Source organism: Bacidia gigantensis (assembly GCF_019456465.1).
Source record: "Bacidia gigantensis strain McMullin 20006 chromosome Unknown contig_156, whole genome shotgun sequence".
Classification (NCBI taxonomy): Eukaryota; Fungi; Ascomycota; class Lecanoromycetes; order Lecanorales; family Ramalinaceae; genus Bacidia; species Bacidia gigantensis.
Window position 1 is genome coordinate 921,210 of NW_025408594.1, and position 19,393 is coordinate 940,602.

General features: G+C 47.8%; 4 protein-coding genes across 4 annotated transcripts; 3 read left to right on the plus strand and 1 right to left on the minus strand.

Annotated features, from left to right (window-relative positions):
- Window positions 1-478: 478 nt before the first annotated feature.
- On the minus strand, window positions 479-8,299 carry KY384_002549 (uncharacterized protein; the record flags this gene model as incomplete). The annotated part of the gene is made up of 1 exon (XM_044811072.1): window positions 479-8,299. One exon carries the CDS (start codon window positions 8,297-8,299, stop codon window positions 479-481), a length of 7,821 nt encoding a protein of 2,606 aa, XP_044671955.1.
- Window positions 8,300-8,723: 424 nt separating this feature from the next.
- Window positions 8,724-10,488, plus strand: KY384_002550 (uncharacterized protein; the record flags this gene model as incomplete). The annotated part of the gene is made up of 2 exons (XM_044811073.1): window positions 8,724-8,737; window positions 8,841-10,488. The coding sequence occupies 2 exons, from the start codon at window positions 8,724-8,726 to the stop codon at window positions 10,486-10,488; spliced, it is 1,662 nt and encodes a 553-aa protein (XP_044671956.1).
- A 649-nt stretch (window positions 10,489-11,137) lies between these two features.
- KY384_002551 (uncharacterized protein) lies at window positions 11,138-17,743 on the plus strand (the record flags this gene model as incomplete). Its single annotated transcript, XM_044811074.1, has 4 exons — window positions 11,138-11,202; window positions 11,371-12,046; window positions 12,314-17,680; window positions 17,702-17,743. The coding sequence occupies 4 exons, from the start codon at window positions 11,138-11,140 to the stop codon at window positions 17,741-17,743; spliced, it is 6,150 nt and encodes a 2,049-aa protein (XP_044671957.1).
- Window positions 17,744-18,545: 802 nt separating this feature from the next.
- On the plus strand, window positions 18,546-19,393 carry KY384_002552 (uncharacterized protein; the record flags this gene model as incomplete). The annotated part of the gene is made up of 2 exons (XM_044811075.1): window positions 18,546-18,742; window positions 19,294-19,393. The coding sequence occupies 2 exons, from the start codon at window positions 18,546-18,548 to the stop codon at window positions 19,391-19,393; spliced, it is 297 nt and encodes a 98-aa protein (XP_044671958.1).

Sequence of the window (19,393 nt, forward strand, 5' to 3'; positions counted from 1 at the left end):
CTGTGTTGGTAAATCATCCATCAGTAAACATGGTCTTTTGCCGCAGAAATGACGAGCTAGATAGTTCGATAACTTCATCAAATGACGCCGTAAATATGTTCCAATATTTTACCTAATACGTACTTCAATGATGGACAATTTTGTAGCGTGAAATATAAAGTCTGCGACTCATCAAGAACTGAAAGTTATCATCGAGTCAACTCTCGTGACAGTAATGCATATTTACAGTTTTCAATTGGAAGTCTGACTCAATTTGAGAGTAAGGTAGAGAAGAAGTGAGGTCGGGTATTGATTACTTGGCGTCGTCTGATGGAAGGCTTGTAGGGTAATGCATTCAATAGTACTACTTCTAGCTCTATGTCTACGCATTTAGTTTCTTCGTAGCTCATGGCTCGTAATCACATCAGACATCACTTTTCAGATGACCGCCAAAAACGGAGATATCGTTGTGTTGCTGAATTGGGTGACTGCAAATAATCTACCAACCCCGCCTCAACGCTCTATGACCGCTGCTCCTCTCCTTCCTCTTTTCCTTTTTCTTGTCACTTTTTCTTCTTTTTTGCCTCCCAGCCTGCTCAGGAAACGCTACTCGTTCAATCGCTCGTTTTGCTCGCCGGGCTTCTCTTTTTCTCCTAACTATCTCAATGATACGCTGCAATTCTTCAACATAAGCTGTTGTGCCCACTTTGTCCTGCAGATTAGACATCAGATCTCCTACATTGGATACGAGGACACCATAGTCCTCGGTGAATCCAGCGTCTGTGCTGAAAGGTATGGTACTGTTTGTATTCGTCATTTGGTAGAGGGGCAACAGGATAGTGGCCATGTGTGCGCACAACATCGGCACAGACATGTACTTTGTAATGAGCGCCAGTAGCTGTAACGAGGATTTCAAGGGTGTTAGAGAGGAAGCACGAGTCGTGGACGGCGGGCGACGCAAGAATCTCGAGACTTGCTGAGTCATATAAGTGATCGCAAGCTTTTGCTTTGGTTGCTGGGTAGAGTTTTCGTCATCGCTATCCGTACAACAACTTCCCTCTCCCCCAATGCGACAACCATTCTGGGTGCCTGGATGGAGTTCCGGCCAGATTAGGGATGTGCGTATCATGAGTCGTCCTAGAAATAGAAGATTGCGCACACATTGATTAGCAAGCTCATCACAACCGGCAGACCCTTGAAGGGAGCTTAATGAGACTTGAACGATTTCAACGACTTCATCTTCACTGATGGAAAGACCAGTTGCACCTTTGACGGGAAAAGTGATTCCTTCATCACTTACATCAGAGCCCCAAATATTGGTAAAGTAGGCGCCCATTAGCTTTGCTGCCGACAGTTTTATCCAGGAATGGGGATATGACAAGCAGTGGCGAATCTTTGACCACACCGGCGCAAAGGAAGTCGTGAACGCGAGCGCAGGAAGATGATGGCAAATCTTTGAGATGGTTTGAAGTACAACATATAGCAGTTGCCAATCAGTCCTGGTTGCGTCGTCCGTCGCGGCTTCCAGAACGGTCGTAAGCTGTGGTTGGAATCTACGGATCTGTCTCTCACTCTGGCTGCAATTTGTGTCGAGGTAGATGCAGAACGTTTGAAATGCAGCCCTGTGTAAAAGTGGTTCTTCAGCTTGATTCAGCCATGAGCTCATTGTGTTCAGGAAGAGCTGTTTGCGTTCGGGATCTGCACACTTGAATAAAGTATGCAACAGCAGACTAGCTATTTCCCGACATTTGTCAGATTCATCATTGATGATGACCATTACGAGTGGTCCAAAGAGGCTCCCGAGCATTTGTTGCGATGTCGAATCTTCCATTTTGATGAGCAAAACATTGATCAATTCCAACACGGATATGCGACCTTCCATATGCTTGTAATCTAAGTTGTTGATGAGGAAGTTGATTTGCTTCGAAAACCGATCCTTGCTTTGGGGATAATTCGTGAAGAATTGGACATAAACGCCACGAGCCTGGTCCCGGACATCTTGCGTAGGATTTGTCACCAGCATAGTCCTTATCAGATCCATAACCTCGTAAACTTCTGGAACAATGGCTCTGTAACTCATGATTGCCTTAAGGAATTTGAACGCCGAACCCTGTTTGCTAGGTTCTTCTAGGTCAGGGATCAGTCGTTTTAGCAGAAAGGCAAGGTCGCCTTCGCGCAGATCTGTAGGTTGTTTTTCCTGTAAGATGGTCGATATCAACTTGTATGCTGCTTGTGCTAACTCTGCAGTCGTCGAGGAAGAGCTCCTGATTATCTTCACGCACTCCATAAAATATACATTCGTATTATCGTCGATTGCTTTCAAGGGAACTTTGATTATGGCTGTCAGCAGTCTTAAAGCAGCGATCTGGATTTCTTCAGTTGGTGTTGTGATTGCGTCTCCAATTAGAGGCATAAAGCCATGCAGATTTGTCGGAGTCTGTAGATTATTGTGTTTGTGAAGGATCATGCGAAGGACATCGAGCGCAAAACTAACAAGCTTAGGGGAAGTTGAAAGATCATGACTCATACGTTTGTTTGCCGTCTTGTGGCTAGATGCGAAGCCAGGGACTCCAGCTTCGTCTTTGTCAACGGCTGCAGAGGCACTAGCCCTCGATTTGTAACCATGAAGAAGAATCTCATGGCAGAACACCAGCACGCGCTGGTCTTCTATTGCCTTGTTTTGAGCCAGTCCGGCGCTTATGCGGCGAAACAGCTCGTTCACCTTGTTGGTGGTGCGTACATCATGCTTCTCTCCAAGCATGGCCTCGAGTGGCTTGATAAGATTGCCGAGATGGGTGACAGAAGTAAGCTTTGCGGCCAATTCCATTGAGTCAAGAGCTTTGCTGCCTCGGACTTCTTTCATTCTGCTGATGTATTCCTCGGCATCCTTTTCTTGACCAACTGACCCGAAGATGTCATCCATCATAATCCTAACGATTTGGGGAAGACAGTAGTCAAGATCACCAGGAGCATAGACAGAAGAAGTGGTGACTAGGAGCGAGTGGACTGTATAAGACAGGACGTGCAGCTGATAGCCTCGTGCAAGGGCGCCACGTAGTTCTCGCAAGGCGAAGGAAAAGTATCTAGGGCCCATGTATAGAAGCATCTCGGCTAGAGATTTCCTTGAGAGATCTCTTGAATCTTGTGCACGACTGCGTAGTATATTGCACACATCTGTCAATATTGAGGGCAGTTGACTGTCCATGTGGATATGGGGAAGTATTGTGAGGAGCTTGCTCAGGGCAACCGCTACTGATACACGAAGGCTAACCCTTGCTTCATCTTTGTCGTGGACAAAGCTCGTCAAAGGTGGTAAAAGATTGTCGACTATGTCACCTGCAAGCCCACCTGTTTTTGGAAGTGTCTTGCTGAGCGTAGTCAATCGTGAGGTGTCACATGCAACGAGCGGATTGACAGTCGGAACATTTCCCTCTTCCTCCTTCTGTCTTGCCTTCGCTGCCTCCATCAACGTGCCAACAAATAAACTAAGCAGTCTGGTGACCTTCTTCAGGGCGTCGGGCTTACTAACCAAATAGCTGCTGTACCTACGAAAGACTGCTTTGTATTGTGGCCACTCCAAAGACGAAGCAACCTCTGCAATGGCTGTAGAAGCTTCGCCACTCAGATCGTTTCCTGCGTCGTCTCCGGTAGCATCAAAAATGAAATGTTCAATTAGGGGAATCAGGAACTGAGAGACATTATGGCTGCGGAGCAGACACTGATTCGCGCACGCTGCGAGACGGCGCAATGCTCGAATTCGTCTGTGTTGCTGAATATGTAATATGTTTGAAAAGACAGAAGCTTCGTCGTCATTGTCCATGAGCAAGGGGCGCATATCACTAATTTCAGACCACGATGGGTTTTCGCGCACCAGAAACGCCATGATACCAATATATTCTGAGCGGACTAACTCAGACGTTGCAAATGCGCCCTTGCGGAGGGCTGGCAAAAGTACAGCATGTGAAAGCTCGCATAGGTCCCTTCGCTGAGTGCCGTCGTCTAGTGATGCTGCTTTGACAAAACGACGCAAGCTCAATCCAGCAGACGACCGTAATGCAAGCTCTTCTTCATCGCGGACGAAGAAAAGCATGTTGTAGAGCAAGGGTGTCCAGCTTTTCGCCGAAAGATCTTGCCATCTGAATTCATTGATTAGGTTGAAAGCCTTGAGCCTTGTATCGAAATCTGGCTCTCCAATTTTGCGATCAGAGAATGCATTTAATTTCTCGCATATAGACGCTGTCTCTGCGAGCTCGAGATCTTCATCGAGAAGGGCGGAAAAGGCTTTGCACAACCTCTGGCGACTTTCACGGTCCTTGAAGTATCCGAACAGCGATGAAAGGATCTTGAACGCACAATCCCATGTTTCTTTCGGCATTTGAGATTGGTCGATCTTCAAGAAGCGCTCTACAATCCGCAAAAGCTCACCTTTTGACTTTGGACCAATACGGTGAGATGGTAGACCTAATAGCTGTATTGACAGAGCTAGTATCGGACGAATTGAAGCTGAACTATTCTCCACTAATGATGCTATTTCAGCCACAACCTGGATACTGACATCTAAAAGGAGCTTGTTAGAGTTCGTTTCGAGGACGTGTGCCATTGTATACAATATGCAGTCAGTATATGTGCCGAGGAATTTAACTCTCAAAGTTGTTGAAGATGCCGTCGCGATTTTACCATCAGATTCGGATGTCGTAGCTTTGAGTGCATGTAAGATGTGCATCAGGATGTCATCTATTATGAAGACCACGACCTCATCTTTGCATGAGCTAGCGAGTGGAATTTTGGATACTGATTCAAGCGTTCTTTGGTCGAAGTCTAAGAGGAAATGGACACCAACCAAGGATTTTGCCCACGTCGCAAACAGTTGCAAGATTCCCGAGATGGACTGTGACGACTCTACGGCAAGATTTTCTAACCTGCAACTCAGAATATGCCTAAATGTCGTCGAGACATAGGGCTCCAGTGTTTGAGGCGAGAAGCGAGAAGCTATGAGAACGAGGCAGTTCATACTTGTCTGTCGAACATCTTTCAGGAGTGACGTGCAAGAAGCGGCATCTGGCCCCTGCCTTTCACCATCCCGGCTAGATTCGAGCAAGCGAGCAGCACGAATACCGCAATACAATGTCGCTTCTATGAGAGATCGCGCGCAAGGCAGAAGATCACTGCCAAGCACTTCCAGAAACGTCTTGATCATATTGAGAACTCCGATTTGTTTTCGTGGTGGTATAATCTGTTGCTCAAGAATGGCCTCGTTCACAGCTTTACCGTCAACTAGCTCCAGATGCCAAAGTCCCTCCAAAGCAATGTGCAGATATTCTGCAAAATACGGGGCGCCCAAATTGGAAACGGCTTGTAGAATTGCTTTTCGCCTTGATGATTGATTTCCTCGGGCCCCTTTGCTACCTGTACGTACAATCATGAGGCCGTACAGGAGCCTTAGCAATATTGGCATCACTTTAGCACGGTGATCTTGTCGCACGGAAATTCCGCCGTCTCCACTTAGAAAAGCAGTAATCTCATCCCTTAGTCGAGCTTCGTCCAGGAGGTTCAAAAGGTTCTCCTTGTACGGTACAATCTCTGGAAATTTCCAATTGAATATAGCCTGCAGCGCGGTTTTTTGAAATTCAGTATCACCACATGCAAGAATTTGCGTTAAGGCGTGGAGGACTCGATCTGCCATGTAGAGATTCTGAGGCCAGGAACATTTGGCAAAGATGTTGACCATTATCTTGCGCTCCCTCGATGGCCAGGAGCTAGTGACCTCGCAATTCGTGTCACCAGGATTTACGTCCGCAGCCCACGATAAGAAATGCGGGACAAGTCTTCCAGAGGATCGCTCGACAAGACATGGGACGGTGAGCAACACCTTCAAAGCTAGGTAATGAGCATCTGGTACTTCTCGAGATATCTCTGCCGAATCGGCATAATAACTTTCTTTGAGTAATTTTGGAGCATCTTTAACCTCCGATCTGCTCCGTTTTAGCAAGCGCATGAGGTCTTTCACATTCGAGCATTCGAATTCTGTAGACCAGTTAGGCAATTCTAGGTGCATCTTGTCGGTATTGACAGCCTTGTTGCTGCTGCTTTCTGGACGAGGTTTCGCGAGCCATTCAAAAACAACTGTAGAAACAATATCCTCGCCGACTTTGATCTCACAGATTTCCCTTAATGCTTCCAAAGCGGCTTCCTGAGCTTGTGCAAGCTTATATGTTAGCATGCCAAAGCAAAAATGAGGAAATGCCTGCCTAAATATGCGATCTGTTGAAGCTGTCTTGTAGTCTGAGGCTAGAGTCCGAACTCGCACCGCAACTGAACGGGCCGATTGGAGACCCAACGGGGTCTCTTCTATAGCTATTGCACTGCTGAGGAAGTGCGCGCGCTTTTTACCGTCACTTGGACCAAATGAATCCAGTATTTTCAAAGAGACTAGCCTGAGTGCAGAAGATGAGGATTGCAGATTATACATGAGCTGGTCAATCAATGTTTCAGAATTGAGAAATTCGGCCGACTCGTTTCGAATATTGGAAAGACTAAGCATTGCCTCCAAATAGGGCATTTGGGTGCTGTACTTTGTAGCATCGCGGCACAACGCAGACCACCATGCGCCAAAGCGAGTAATCTTGCCTGAGTTGCAATTGAGATACTGCTTCACGAAAGAGATGACAGTGAAGTTGGGCGTAGAGTCAGCACGGTCTTCGCTCAAGCAATGATCAATGTGGATTCCAAGACTCTCCACGACGTTCTTCTGGATGCTGTTTGACATGGACATAAACTGTAGGGACGTCACAGTGTGGAAAATTTCGACCGCCTCTTCGGTGTTTTCAGGGAGTTTTTGGGATTGTTCGAGCATATGCTCCTGCCATGCGTCAGGTATCTCAAATTTCCTCTGGCTTGCATTAGCGGCGAGTTTGTTGATAAGCAACAACAGCTGCAGTCTCTTGTCTTTCCACTTAAGAGCGACGAATCTTTCGAAATGTGGCATAAGAAGTTCGTGAAATCGCTCTTCTCCAGTGTCGCTGAAGGAGTTACAAAACGACAGGAATATTTGTTCATGATCATCAGTAGTGATCATTGTCATTGCTGAATTGAAGTATGGTAGAACTACCTCGAGCGGTGCGGTTTGGAATATGAGAGCAGCCATTTCGAAGACACGCAAGGTTTGTTCTGTGCCTACAGCCATAGAGCATCGTAGTAATGTCAGACTCGCGTCTAGAATATTGTGCCATTCGCCTATACGCGAACCTTTCCGTACAGCAGATACCAGGAACAACAGATGCGTCAATGAATCTAACATTACATTCGTAGAACTTGAATTTAATTGGTTGATCTCGTTCAGGATGTCATCCACAATAGGTCCTAGACCTTCAATGTTTGTGTGGTGAATCAAAGCGATTGTTGTACCATACAGAGCGTCTCGACTCGCTTGGCCTGTCGTGTCCTCAGACATAGTAGACTTCAGCAGACAAGAGTATATCCGCAGTCCATACGCATGCAACCTTCGATCGACGCCCTTGATTGCATGGAACAATAGGGTCATGATGCCGAATTTGTAGCCACCGATACCGCTGATCCCATTTGAACTCTCAATAGTGTCGTCGAGGTCGCTGCATATGGCTTGAATAATATCTTGTAATGGCTTAGGATGTCGAACATAGGCGCTAGCAGCCTTTCTGATCAGAAAAGCCAGCGATTCGGCAGCGAACCTTGTAGTGTACGTCTTGTGAGTTTCCTTGCCAAGAAGGGGCGCCATGATATAGAACAAAGGCCTGAGGTGCGGAACCAACAGTCGGGATAAGAACTTGAATATCCAAGAAAGAGAATTGAAGCTCCATTCTATGGCTTCCACCTCTTTGTGTGTCGCAGCAATTGAAGTTACCAACTCGACAGCTTTCATGAAGTGATGCTCAAACTTCGTTCCCAAATCGCGAGCAAACTGGCTAAGGAGATCTAATAATGGTTCAAGGGATAATACATCGCGTTGCTTTAAGTGATTCAAGAGGATCTCGAAGAGACGTTCGTTGTTGTGTACAATCTGCGGTAAGCTCTGGCAGAGACCATCCACTTCGGGGACGAAAGATCGAAAACTCTCGGATAGATTACAATCTTTCCATTCACTTAATGCGGCTTTGAAGTAGGAACCATGTTCCAGAACATCCCCATCATTATACTTCTCTTGTCTGCGTCGCCTGACTGGATCAATCCGAATCCTTGCGATTCGCTGATTGAAAGACTCAAAAGTGTGCTTTTTCTTCGATGTCGTGCCCCTCTTTGCCACTCGTCCCGCGAGCTTTTGCTTCTGTATGGAATCACGCTCCATATCTCATCTATCGGCACTCGTTGGTCGCTTAAAGAGGCAGTTTCCATTTCACAGGCGATGTATCGAAGATGTGAGGGAGACATGAAGCAAAACCAAAAAAAGAGGACGGAAGCTTGACAACCTAAGGCCGGACTTAAGTCCGGGTGAGCCCGCTCGGAGGCGCTATTTTGGGACTAGTCTTATGAAGCCTTGATTTTCTTACTCTCAGCAGCAGACCAAACAACCCTACCACTTTGGATGTCAGCCGCTCACCACTAAGCCTTTACGCCTAGCCATGATGGATAGTTTACTTCTCTACTATGATCTCATGTTGTTCTATTGCTAGCTTTCGTCAAGTGGATTCAACATGGTCGCTTTCACAGACCTGGTAATATGCTTGTGAAATCAAAACTCAATTAAAACGATTGCGAGCTTCAGGTTAAACATGGTCTGCAAAATGTGAGCTCTTGTCTTACAATTCTAAGTCGTTAGCATGCTGCGTTTCACATTTTAAATCAGAATTTCAAGAAGTAAGAGTAGGCTGACCAAATGCTGGCTTCAGAGTCGCAATTGGTGCTATTGAGGGACACTTTGAGATCTTTGCAAAGCTGACCAAATTGCACAAGAAAACTTCTTTCTCCTTCGGGCTAGCTTTGGGAGACTTGTTTGCAGATCCTGCAGTTGACAGCGACCAGACGAAGGACGCTATTGCGTCTCTTGTGAGTGGTGGTCTTGATGTTCCTTTTCCCATTTACTTCTCCCTTGGTCGACACCCTCTGCCAGTCCAGGTCAGAAGTAAGCTCGAAGATTCAGGAAATGGTGAACTTTGCCCGAACTTGTATTACTTGGGAAAGAGGTCCACTACGATTACGTCGGAAAGGATTCGAATTGTAGCTTTGGGTGGTGCAATGGACAGTGCGCTCACTGCAGGACATTCGAAAGACGATTTCTTGCCCTTGCACACCGAAAGCGATGTCAGATCGCTCTATGGTGCCCATAAAGCTGATATTTTGATCAGCAATTACTGGCCGGCAAATGTTCTTTCACACTCAAATGTCACTGTTCCGGCCACTTTTGAAGAGCCACCCAGCGAAGCATGCCTGGCAGAACTATGCGCAAATCTTCGACCGCGCTACTACTTCAGCTCGTCCCCTCAGTTCTTCTTTGAGCGAGAACCCTTCATCCATAATGCAGTGGACACCTTGGAGGTCACCCGCTTCATAAGCATAGCAAGTTTTGTAAACAACGCAAATCAAAAATCTCTGTATGCATTCTCTTTCAATCCTTCGGCCGTCGCAATAGACACTACGCCACCTAACGCAACAGCTACACCTTTCGTTGCAAATAGGCAAAAACACTCCAGAAGCGATGATCGGAGGGACAGTCAGCACCGCTTCTCGCAAAATAACGACCAACACTATCGCCGCGATACCAAGCGAGCTCGACGACCACTTCCTGGTCCGGAGTCATGTTTTTTCTGTCTGTCAAATCCAAATGTGGCAACGCACCTTATCACATCGATCGGCAACGATAGCTATCTTACGACTGCCAAAGGTCCTCTCACAACGTCCAAGACTTTTCCGCATTTAGAATTTCCAGGGCACATACTGATAATACCCCTGTCGCACTCACCGACTTTCACCAGCATCAATCCTCCAGAGACTGCGGCATCTACCTATCAGGAAATGACAAGGTACCGCAAGAGTTTGCAATCTCTTGTCTCTGCAACCTCAAACGGGACTCTTGGGTCGGTAACGTGGGAGATTAGCCGTGCGAACGGTATTCACAATCACTGGCAATTCTTACCCGCACCAGTTGATATGATTCGTAAAGGCCTTGTTGAAGCGGGCTTCAAAGTAGAAGCAGAAAACGAACGGTATGCAGCATTCAAAGAGAAAGACATCGGAGACGGCGCGCAAGAAGAGGATTTTTTGCGAGTTTGGCTATGGGATCCTCACGACCCAAACGTGAATGTCGCCGCCGAGGAGCTTCGCGTAGGTGAAGATGGCAAAGAACAGTCACTTATTCTTCAGCTGCACCAAGATGCCAGGTTCAGTCTACAATTCCCTAGAAAAGTCATGTCGCGACTGCTAGGTCTAGAGCACCGCCTGCAATGGCAGGACTGTGAACAGAACGACGTGGAGGAAAAAGCCGAGGCAGACACATTCAAAAAAGCATATGAAGCATTTGATTTCACATTGAAGGAATGATGATACCCCTGCCATTGCGTGCGTGAGCGCTATTACCCCGATGAGCCATCAATAGGAAGATGGAGGCAAGATATGAAAGAACCTAGTATTGGATACTACCTTCAGTACCTTCCATTATAAGATAGCCAAGAAATATATCGAAGGCTTGGCACAAATCGGAACCCCGCTGTGGAGTTTCGGCTAGATCCGATCTAGCTAGCCTCTCTTGACTTAGCTCTGGTTAGCTCGCCTTCTCCACGCTTTCCATGATGCGATTTGCTTTTCGCCGTGCTGGTTACTTGCATGGCTAACTTCCTTTACATGCAGATTCCCTCAATCTTCATGTATTCTGCCTGACTGCTGGAGCGCTTGCTGTTCTGGCATTGTTCAAAGGCTCTTAGCATTCCAACGCAAACATCCGACTGCACGCCACCGATGCAATTGTTCCTTAAGCTGCCTGTTCTCCCGCTTGCCGCTGCATTGACGCATAACAGAACCCGTCCAATGCTTTGGCATTGGTGAACCCCCCAACTCTGAGGTCGCCCCACGTTTATCTATCCGCATCTTCTGAGCCTCGCAAACGACCTGTTGGGTTAGAATGACCAAGAAGGATCATGGGGCTTCAAAGTACAGTTCCGACAGGAATACCAATTCTCCGTTAGCGGATCCGATGTCTGGTGCCGCTGCAGCACGGGCAAAGCAGATGTCTTCGCTGCAGACTGCTCCACAAGATCTGTGAGTACAATCGTGTCTATCTACGCTGCAGTGGCTCTCGAATGCGAGTCGCAAGTTTTATGGTCGCGGGCGACGAATATGTAGTTCACAAGGCTCATTACCATTTGATCTTGTAGCGTGATATCCTGCCTCCCTTGCTCAAATTGCTGACTGTCCTTGATTTCCCAGATCCTTTAGCGATCCTTCTGGTCTGTTGGGAGATAGAAACCCTTTGACAGCATCGCCTTCAGCTGCAATCTCAAGAGAAACTTACAGAGAGACACGGCAGGGTGGGTTACGAGATGAGGCAAGACAGGATAAGAGCAGACCCAACAATCAATCGCGCGCAAAGCTTTCTGCGCCTACCGAGGCGCCAAAGTCGCAGATAGCGCCCTGGGCCACGGAAGATCCAGCGATGCTGAGCACTCACGATCTTACTTCAGGAAACTTCTTCGAAAATGGACCAAGCAAGGTGCAGCTGTCTCCAATCTTCCGATCTGGGGCAGGCCGTACCAACAACAGTGGCTCCCCATCAGAGCTCGTGTATCAAGATGACGACCGTCGCCCGTCTATTGTGAGTGAAAGCACGCTTTCTAGTCAGAATTCGATGCCAAAAACGACTTCGCATAAGAACGCAAGTTCGAGGAAGAAGGCTGCATTGTTCGGTGATGAAGGACGGAAGCCTTCCTGGAGCTCTGGAGCGAGCACTCCAGGTAGTCTGCGGAGGGAGTCGACCCAAGCATCTACCCAAGGCTCAATGCATTCGACAGGTACTGACGGACGATCCAAGTCACCACCTTCGTCCAGTACGCGATATCCTCAGGCTTCCAGTGAAGTTACACCATGGATGTTTCAGGACCCTAAGGTGAGCACACGCCAATCTTTCTTTCCGGACATGCTTTGGCTGCACCCTGCCCTCAGACAGACCGTTTTACTCTTTCTTTGCGCCCTGTCATTGCATTGAACGGCGCAAAGGGCAGTCTGATGTATCCCCAAAGTCGAATCTCTGCTACGCCAGTAAATGTCTTTTCATATGGTCGCTTGGGGGAACTTCTTTGTGCAGGGGGTGTCCCAATACTTCAGAAGGTTGCGTGGAAGGAGCGACCGAGAGCTGACAGTGTATCTCATATAGGATATACGACACTATGGTGACGCACCAGTGAGGCAGATGCCTGCAGGTCTAGACAAAGGCCGTCTTGGAGAAGAAGAAAGCTCGTCTACTGATCAACAGCACCACCACCACCATCGCCGCCTCCATTTACCAGGTCATCGCCATAATCGAAGTAGAGAAGAGCCTCCAAAACCCCCGCCCAAGGAACCATTCAACGGCAACCCTATACGACCAACCCCTCCTCGGCACGAATCTGCGAACAATGTACGCTCCTTGAAAGATCAGAATCCATCACCTATACCTTCGCGCAGTACATTGCCCATCGGAGGCTTCAATGGAAGTCCAGCTTCAAGCACAACAAGCAACAGAAGCCCTTCTAATCGAGCCGAAACCATGCCTAGCCATAGGTCACCTGTGGAAAATGGTCATAAGAAACGGACATTGCTGGACAAGCTTCGCGGACATAAAGGAGACCGAGGCGCTGGAGACTCTCTTGACCGTCTCCCACCTTCGTCTAATTCATTACTGCCCGTTCAGACGAATGAGAGCTACAAACAATATAATCCGGAGCTAGTCAAAAAAGCATCGCGAAAAGATAGTATTGCTACTTTCGACAGCCAATCGACCCTTAAAGGGACCGATCAATTCAGCTTTGGTGAAGAGTCCCCACTTTTGAAGAAGGACACTGCGGGTTCAAAGATCTTACACAGCCACTCCAAATTTCCAAAACCAAAGCGTGGCTTCAGTACCGACAGTCAGAACAAACAGGATTTTGAAAAGGTCCGCAATGGATCGATTACCCATGATCCGTCCCTACATGCGCTGGACATGAATTTCGACGATATGAGCGGCATTGTAGACGCAAATGCCGTTGGTCCTAACGCTCCTCATGGTGGTATCTTTACTGGAGAGGCGATGCCTGAGGAGCCCAAAAAAGAGGTCAAAGAAGATGGGCCAGGGTCTTGGGACGCGCCGGATTCATGGGCTGTCAAAAAGGTTGGTGACGTGAACATGGGGCGTCTACCAGAGATCGACGAGGCTGGAATTCCTCCTAAGCTAAATGATGATGGCACACCGCATTGTGTCCGCATTTTTCGCATCGATTCTACCTTTGCTACTCTCTCTCAGACGATCAATACCACCGCTGCAGAAATTCTCCAGCTTCTTGGGCGGAAGTCTTTCTTACAAGATGACCTTGATAATTACCAGATAATCATGAGAAAACATGACCTGCACCGACAACTAGCGCCGGGTGAGAGGCCTATAGCCATACAAAAGAAATTACTCGAGCAAGCTGGTTATCAACCTTCGGACCGGGTCGAGGAGATTGGACGCGAAGATAATAGCTATCTTGTCCGGTTCACTTTTGTACCAACAAAATTGACTGGATACTACAGTCTGGAGAAGGAACCCGGACAGGGTAAGATGCAGAAATTCAGTCACGTAGATCTATCCGGTAGAAGCCTCGTCACAATTCCCATTACGCTGTACCAAAAGGCGACAGAGATCGTATCGCTGAATATCTCGAGGAACCTGGCAATTGACGTCCCGAAAGACTTCATCACAAGTTGCACCAACCTCCGAGAGATTCGATTTATCAGTAATGAAGCATGGCAGGTCCCAGCAAGTCTATGTTTGGCAAGTCGCTTGACTGTACTTGACATTTCTAACAATCGCCTTGAACAACTTGAGCACGCCGAGTTAAACAAGCTGTCGCACCTCGCAAGTCTAAAGATGTCGAACAATAAGTTGAAAAGTCTACCCGCGTACTTTGGCCAGTTCAGCTCGTTGCGTAGCTTGAACATGTCCTCAAATTATTTTGAGGCCGTCCCAGAGTCTTTATGTGATCTTAGGACTCTGGTCGACCTTGACATAAGCTTCAACGGCATAAAGAATCTGCCCAAGCTAGGTCGACTCACGTCTCTAGAGCGTCTTTGGGCAACGAACAACACGCTTTCCGGAAAATTTGCTGAAGAGTTCAAGGGACTGAAAAATCTCAAAGAGGTTGACTTACGTTTTAACGGCATTACTTGCATAGAGGTCTTCACTTCTCTTCCTAAATTAGAGCAACTGATGGTCGGACACAACACGATTTCCAAATTTGAAGGTAGTTTTGAAAAGATTCGTATCTTACATGTAGATCACAACCCGATGACACGATTCGATTTCAAGGCACCTGTCCCATCATTGACCGCACTCAACATCGCCTCTTGCAAGGTCGCCCAACTAGACGATAGCTGCTTCGAGCGGATGCGAAATGTCACCAAACTAATTTTGAACAAAAATCATTTCTCGTCCCTCTCCAATCAGATTTGCAAGCTACAAAGACTAGAGTATCTCAGTATAGCCAAGAACCCGCTGAACAGCCTTCCAGCGACCATTGGGGGGCTGTCCGAATTGCACTTTCTAGACGTAAGAGAATGCAATCTCACAAAACTTCCTTCCGAGTTATGGTTCTGCTATCGTCTAGACACCCTCAATGTCTCCGCCAATGTTTTGGAGTCGTTCCCAAAGCCCCCAACCTCTCAGCCAGCAAATCAAATCGAGGAACAGGCAGGCGTTGCAGATGCTTCAGCTGAAACAACATCAATACCTGCAGCAACGCCAGAGCACGAAGAGCTTGGATCAACAGACGCTTATAGCGAGCGGCGACCAAGTCAGTCATCCACGGGTCTTCTGAACTCCGCTAGAAACGGATCAGTCGCGTCCGTTATAGGACCTACGCCACGCAAAGGCTCTATCATCTCAAGAACTACGACAAGCGACACATTGACACCAATCAGCCGAAAAGACTCGAACCTGCAGCAAAGATACATGAACACTTTTGCCGCCTCTCTTCGCAATCTTTACTTGGCAGATAACAGACTGACTGACGATGTGTTTGACCAGATAACCCTGCTACCTGGCATTCGTATACTCAATCTATCATATAATGACCTCGATGACATTCCTGAACGCTCACTCCGCAGGTGGCAAGAAATCAATGAGCTATATCTGTCCGGCAATGAATTGACCTCTCTACCGTCAGATGATCTAGAACAGATTGCGTCGCTCAAAGTCCTCCACATCAATGCGAACAAATTTCAAGTACTCCCTGCGGAGCTATGCAAGGTTAAAAAGCTACAAGTGTTGGACGTAGGGAGTAACGCACTCAAGTACAATGTCTCTAATTGGCCTTATGATTGGAACTGGAGTTGGAATCATAACCTACAATATCTCAACTTCTCAGGTAACAAACGTTTGGAAATAAAGCCGACACGATCTTTCGGAACGCATAACGCAAACAAAGACGAGACTGATGATCTTACGAATTTTAATATGCTCAGTCATCTTCGGGTCCTAGGGTTGATGGATGTGACTTTGACGATTCCGTCAATCCCTGATCAGACTGAGGACCGAAGAGTCCGAACATCAGGCTCTGTAGCTGGTCCAATGGCGTACGGTATGGCGGACAGTATAGGCAGACATCAGCACTTGTCGACAATTGACATGGTAGTACCCAGGTTTAGGGGCCATGAAACAGAGACACTTCTTGGTATGTTTGACGGGCAAGCACTCTCGAACGGTGGGTCACGAGTGGCCAAATATCTGCATGAGAATTTCGGCTTTCACTTTACCGAGGAATTAAGTCGCCTTAAGCAGAACGAGTCGCCAACTGACGCTTTACGACGATCATTTCTTGCACTGAACAAAGATCTTGCCACAATCGCTAGCCAAAGCTTTGACGAGAAAGAGCACCGTCTGCCCCAGATGTCCCATAGAGGTTCCACAACCGCGCAGTCGCTCAGCGCTGATGATCTGGCTTCTGGTGGGGTTGCGACTGTCGCTTTCCTTGATAACATGGATTTGTATATAGCCAATTGTGGGGATGCGCAAGCAATGCTGATGCAATCTGATGGCGGATACAAGATCCTTACGCAGAAGCATGAGCCAGCAGATAGGAGTGAGCGTGAGCGGATCCGCGAAGCAGGTGGCTATGTTTCTCGTCATGGCAAGCTCAACGATGTGCTTGAGGTCTCGAGAGCCTTCGGATATGTTCAGATGATGCCAGCAGTCATGGCTGCACCAAACATCACTCATCGTACTCTGAAGGAATCCGATGAGATGATTTTGATTGCGTCTAAAGAACTATGGGATTATATGACCGCCGATGTAGTCGCCGATGTTGCTCGGTCTGAGCGAGGAGACCTCATGCGTGCCGCGCAAAAGCTCCGCGACCTGGCAATGGCATTTGGTGCCACAGGCAAGATAATGGTGATGATGATTGGGGTCAGTGATCTCAAGAAACGCGAACGCAACCGCTTCCGTGGGCAATCTCTTTCTATGGTGCAATCACAGATCCAAGAAGAACAGATGATTCAAAGCAAGCGACCGAGAAAAGCACGAGATCGTCCTGACGATTCGACGCTGCAACGACTAGACCCTGAAGTCGATCCACCTATTGGCGACCTCGTACTTGTCTTCACCGACATCAAGAACTCTACCAACCTTTGGGAGACTGTGCCGGTCGCAATGCGATCTGCCATCAAGTCACACAACGAGATAATGCGTCGTCAACTTCGTGTGATAGGAGGTTACGAAGTGAAGACGGAAGGTGATGCCTTTATGGTGGCATTTCATACGGCCACATCAGCGCTGCTGTGGTGCTTTGTTGTACAGCAGGGACTACTCGAAGTTGACTGGCCTCCTGAAATCTTGAACACGATTCACTGCCGCGAAGTCTGCGACGCAGATGAGAGCACGATCTACCGTGGTCTGTCTGTGCGGATGGGTATGCACTGGGGTCAACCCGTCCACGAGCTCGACCCGGTGACTCGACGTATGGATTATTTTGGTCCTATGGTGAATCGAGCAGCCCGAATCGAAGGTGCTGCAGACGGCGGCGAAATTTTTGTCTCATCCGACTTCATAGCAGAAATTCACCGAGTGCTGGAAACCTACGCAGACGACGAACGCAGTGGCTCTTTTGATTCGGATGACAGTTTCAGTGATGACCCAACAGCGCAACAAATCCGGAAGGAACTACGTGCTTTATCTACCCAGGGTTTCGAGGTAAAAGACATGGGCATGATGAAACTCAAGGGTCTCGAGAATCCCGAAGTCATCTATCTCATGTATCCACACACCCTCGCAGGCCGCTTGATCGTCCAGCAGCAGCATAAGGATTCGGCTGCCGCATTAGCTAGCACGGAGCCAGCAAGCTTGGCTCAGGGCGAGTCTAAAGAGCTGGATACACAGTACGTTTGGGATGCCTGGAATATCTCTTTGAGGCTCGAAATGATCTGTAGTGCTTTGGAATCGCCTGGTGCGATGGGGGTGAAACCTCCTGAAAGAAGCGTGTTGGAGCGGATGAAAAATCGTGGTGGAGAAGTCACCGAGCGGTTTTTAGTAAGCTTATTGGAGCATCAGGTTACAAGGATTGAAGTAAGTAAAAAACCCCAATCTGCATAATATTGGTGATACTAATGACCGTGGCACTAGACATGTATATCTACGCTCGCAATTCGAAACATGGTGGCACCGTTTGTAAAGGGTCGGCTTCTTGCTAACGCGTGTCCGATGGATGATATTTTGGGCAACCTTGCTTCCCAGTTGGCGGAGTATAAGGCGTTCAAGGAAAGGTCGTCGAGTACCCGTGTCGCGGCGCGATGATACGGAATGTGTATGAATTGTATAGGTTCTCGTCCGTTTGGGTTGGTATCGCTGTCATATCTTTTGGATGGCACACTTACTTTTATGGCGAGGCGTTCTAGGAGCTACAAGCTGGGCCCATGAAGTGCACGTGTACATGACCATGCCGACTCTGGACCAAGGAGCGGAAAGAGCATGATGGGTTGAGAACATCATGGTGTCTTTCAGTATGAGTATGACTAGATATAGCTAAATCTATCCAGCTGAGATTTCAGCCGTCGTTTCTCCAGCTTTCGTCCTCATTGAATAAATACTGCACCTGTTGCCAGTCTAGAGCGGATCCTAATGTCGCTCGACGACTTTTGTCTCCGCGGCAGCTTTCCTCTAACGATTCGAAGACATATTCACTCCTCTTCGCCACTTATGACGCAACGATTCTTTAACACTCATAATTTTTGGAGTGTCATCATTACCACCTACTGGCAGCAGAAATCTGGCGCTACGGGGCTCGACTCCTGCCACCTTCACATCGCTCTCTCTACCCGTTAATTCTTACCATACTCTGAATATATAGAGATTATACATCATCCAACGTCAGCCAAGTCGCCGCATTTGGTTCGTCATGGCAGCTCCTCCCTATTTCACACCTGCAGTGGAACCCCCAGCCGGCGTGATCCCCAATCCGAATCACCCGGAGTCCCTGGCCGTGTGGAACACAGTATGTGCCGTAACGTGCCTGTCTGTGGCTACCACTGTCTTTGCTGCTAGAGCATATGTCCGACTTCATCTCAAAAAGCAATGGATCCTCGAAGATTGGATGTGCCTTCTTGCGTGGCTGGGGCTAGTAGCATATTGCACACTGACGACCATGACCTTCCATCACCATGGTGGGATTCATGTGTGGGATTTGACAGCAAAGCGATTCGTTGAAGCTTCATATTGGTTCTATGTGGCCTCGATTGTTTATGGGCCTACAATTCTCTTTGCGAAACTAGGGATTCTGCTGTTTCTTCGCCGCATTTTTGTGCCTCACAAAGGAACACTGATGTGTATGACAACCCGGGCCTTGATCTTGATTATTTGCCTTTTCTACACCGCTCTGACCATCGTCAAAATCTTCGAGTGCACACCAAGAGAGAAAATCTGGGAGAAGCATATACCTGGCAAATGTGTCAACGTTCCGACTTTATTGACTACGAGTGGAATGTTCAACACTATTAGCGACTTCGTCATACTGGTCATACCTATTGGGAAGGTTATGGGATTACGCATCTCGAAGGTCCAGAAGCTGGCCATTTTGGGGGTTATCACCGTCGGGCTATCGTACGTATCGTCTAGCAGAAGAGAATGACTGTGCTCATACCTCTCAGAGCACCCATCTTCAGCCTTGTTGGCGTCGTCGTTCGCTTTCAGGTCAGCGCAAGTCCAGATCAGACTTGGTTCCAACCAATAATGCTCTTATGGGCGTAA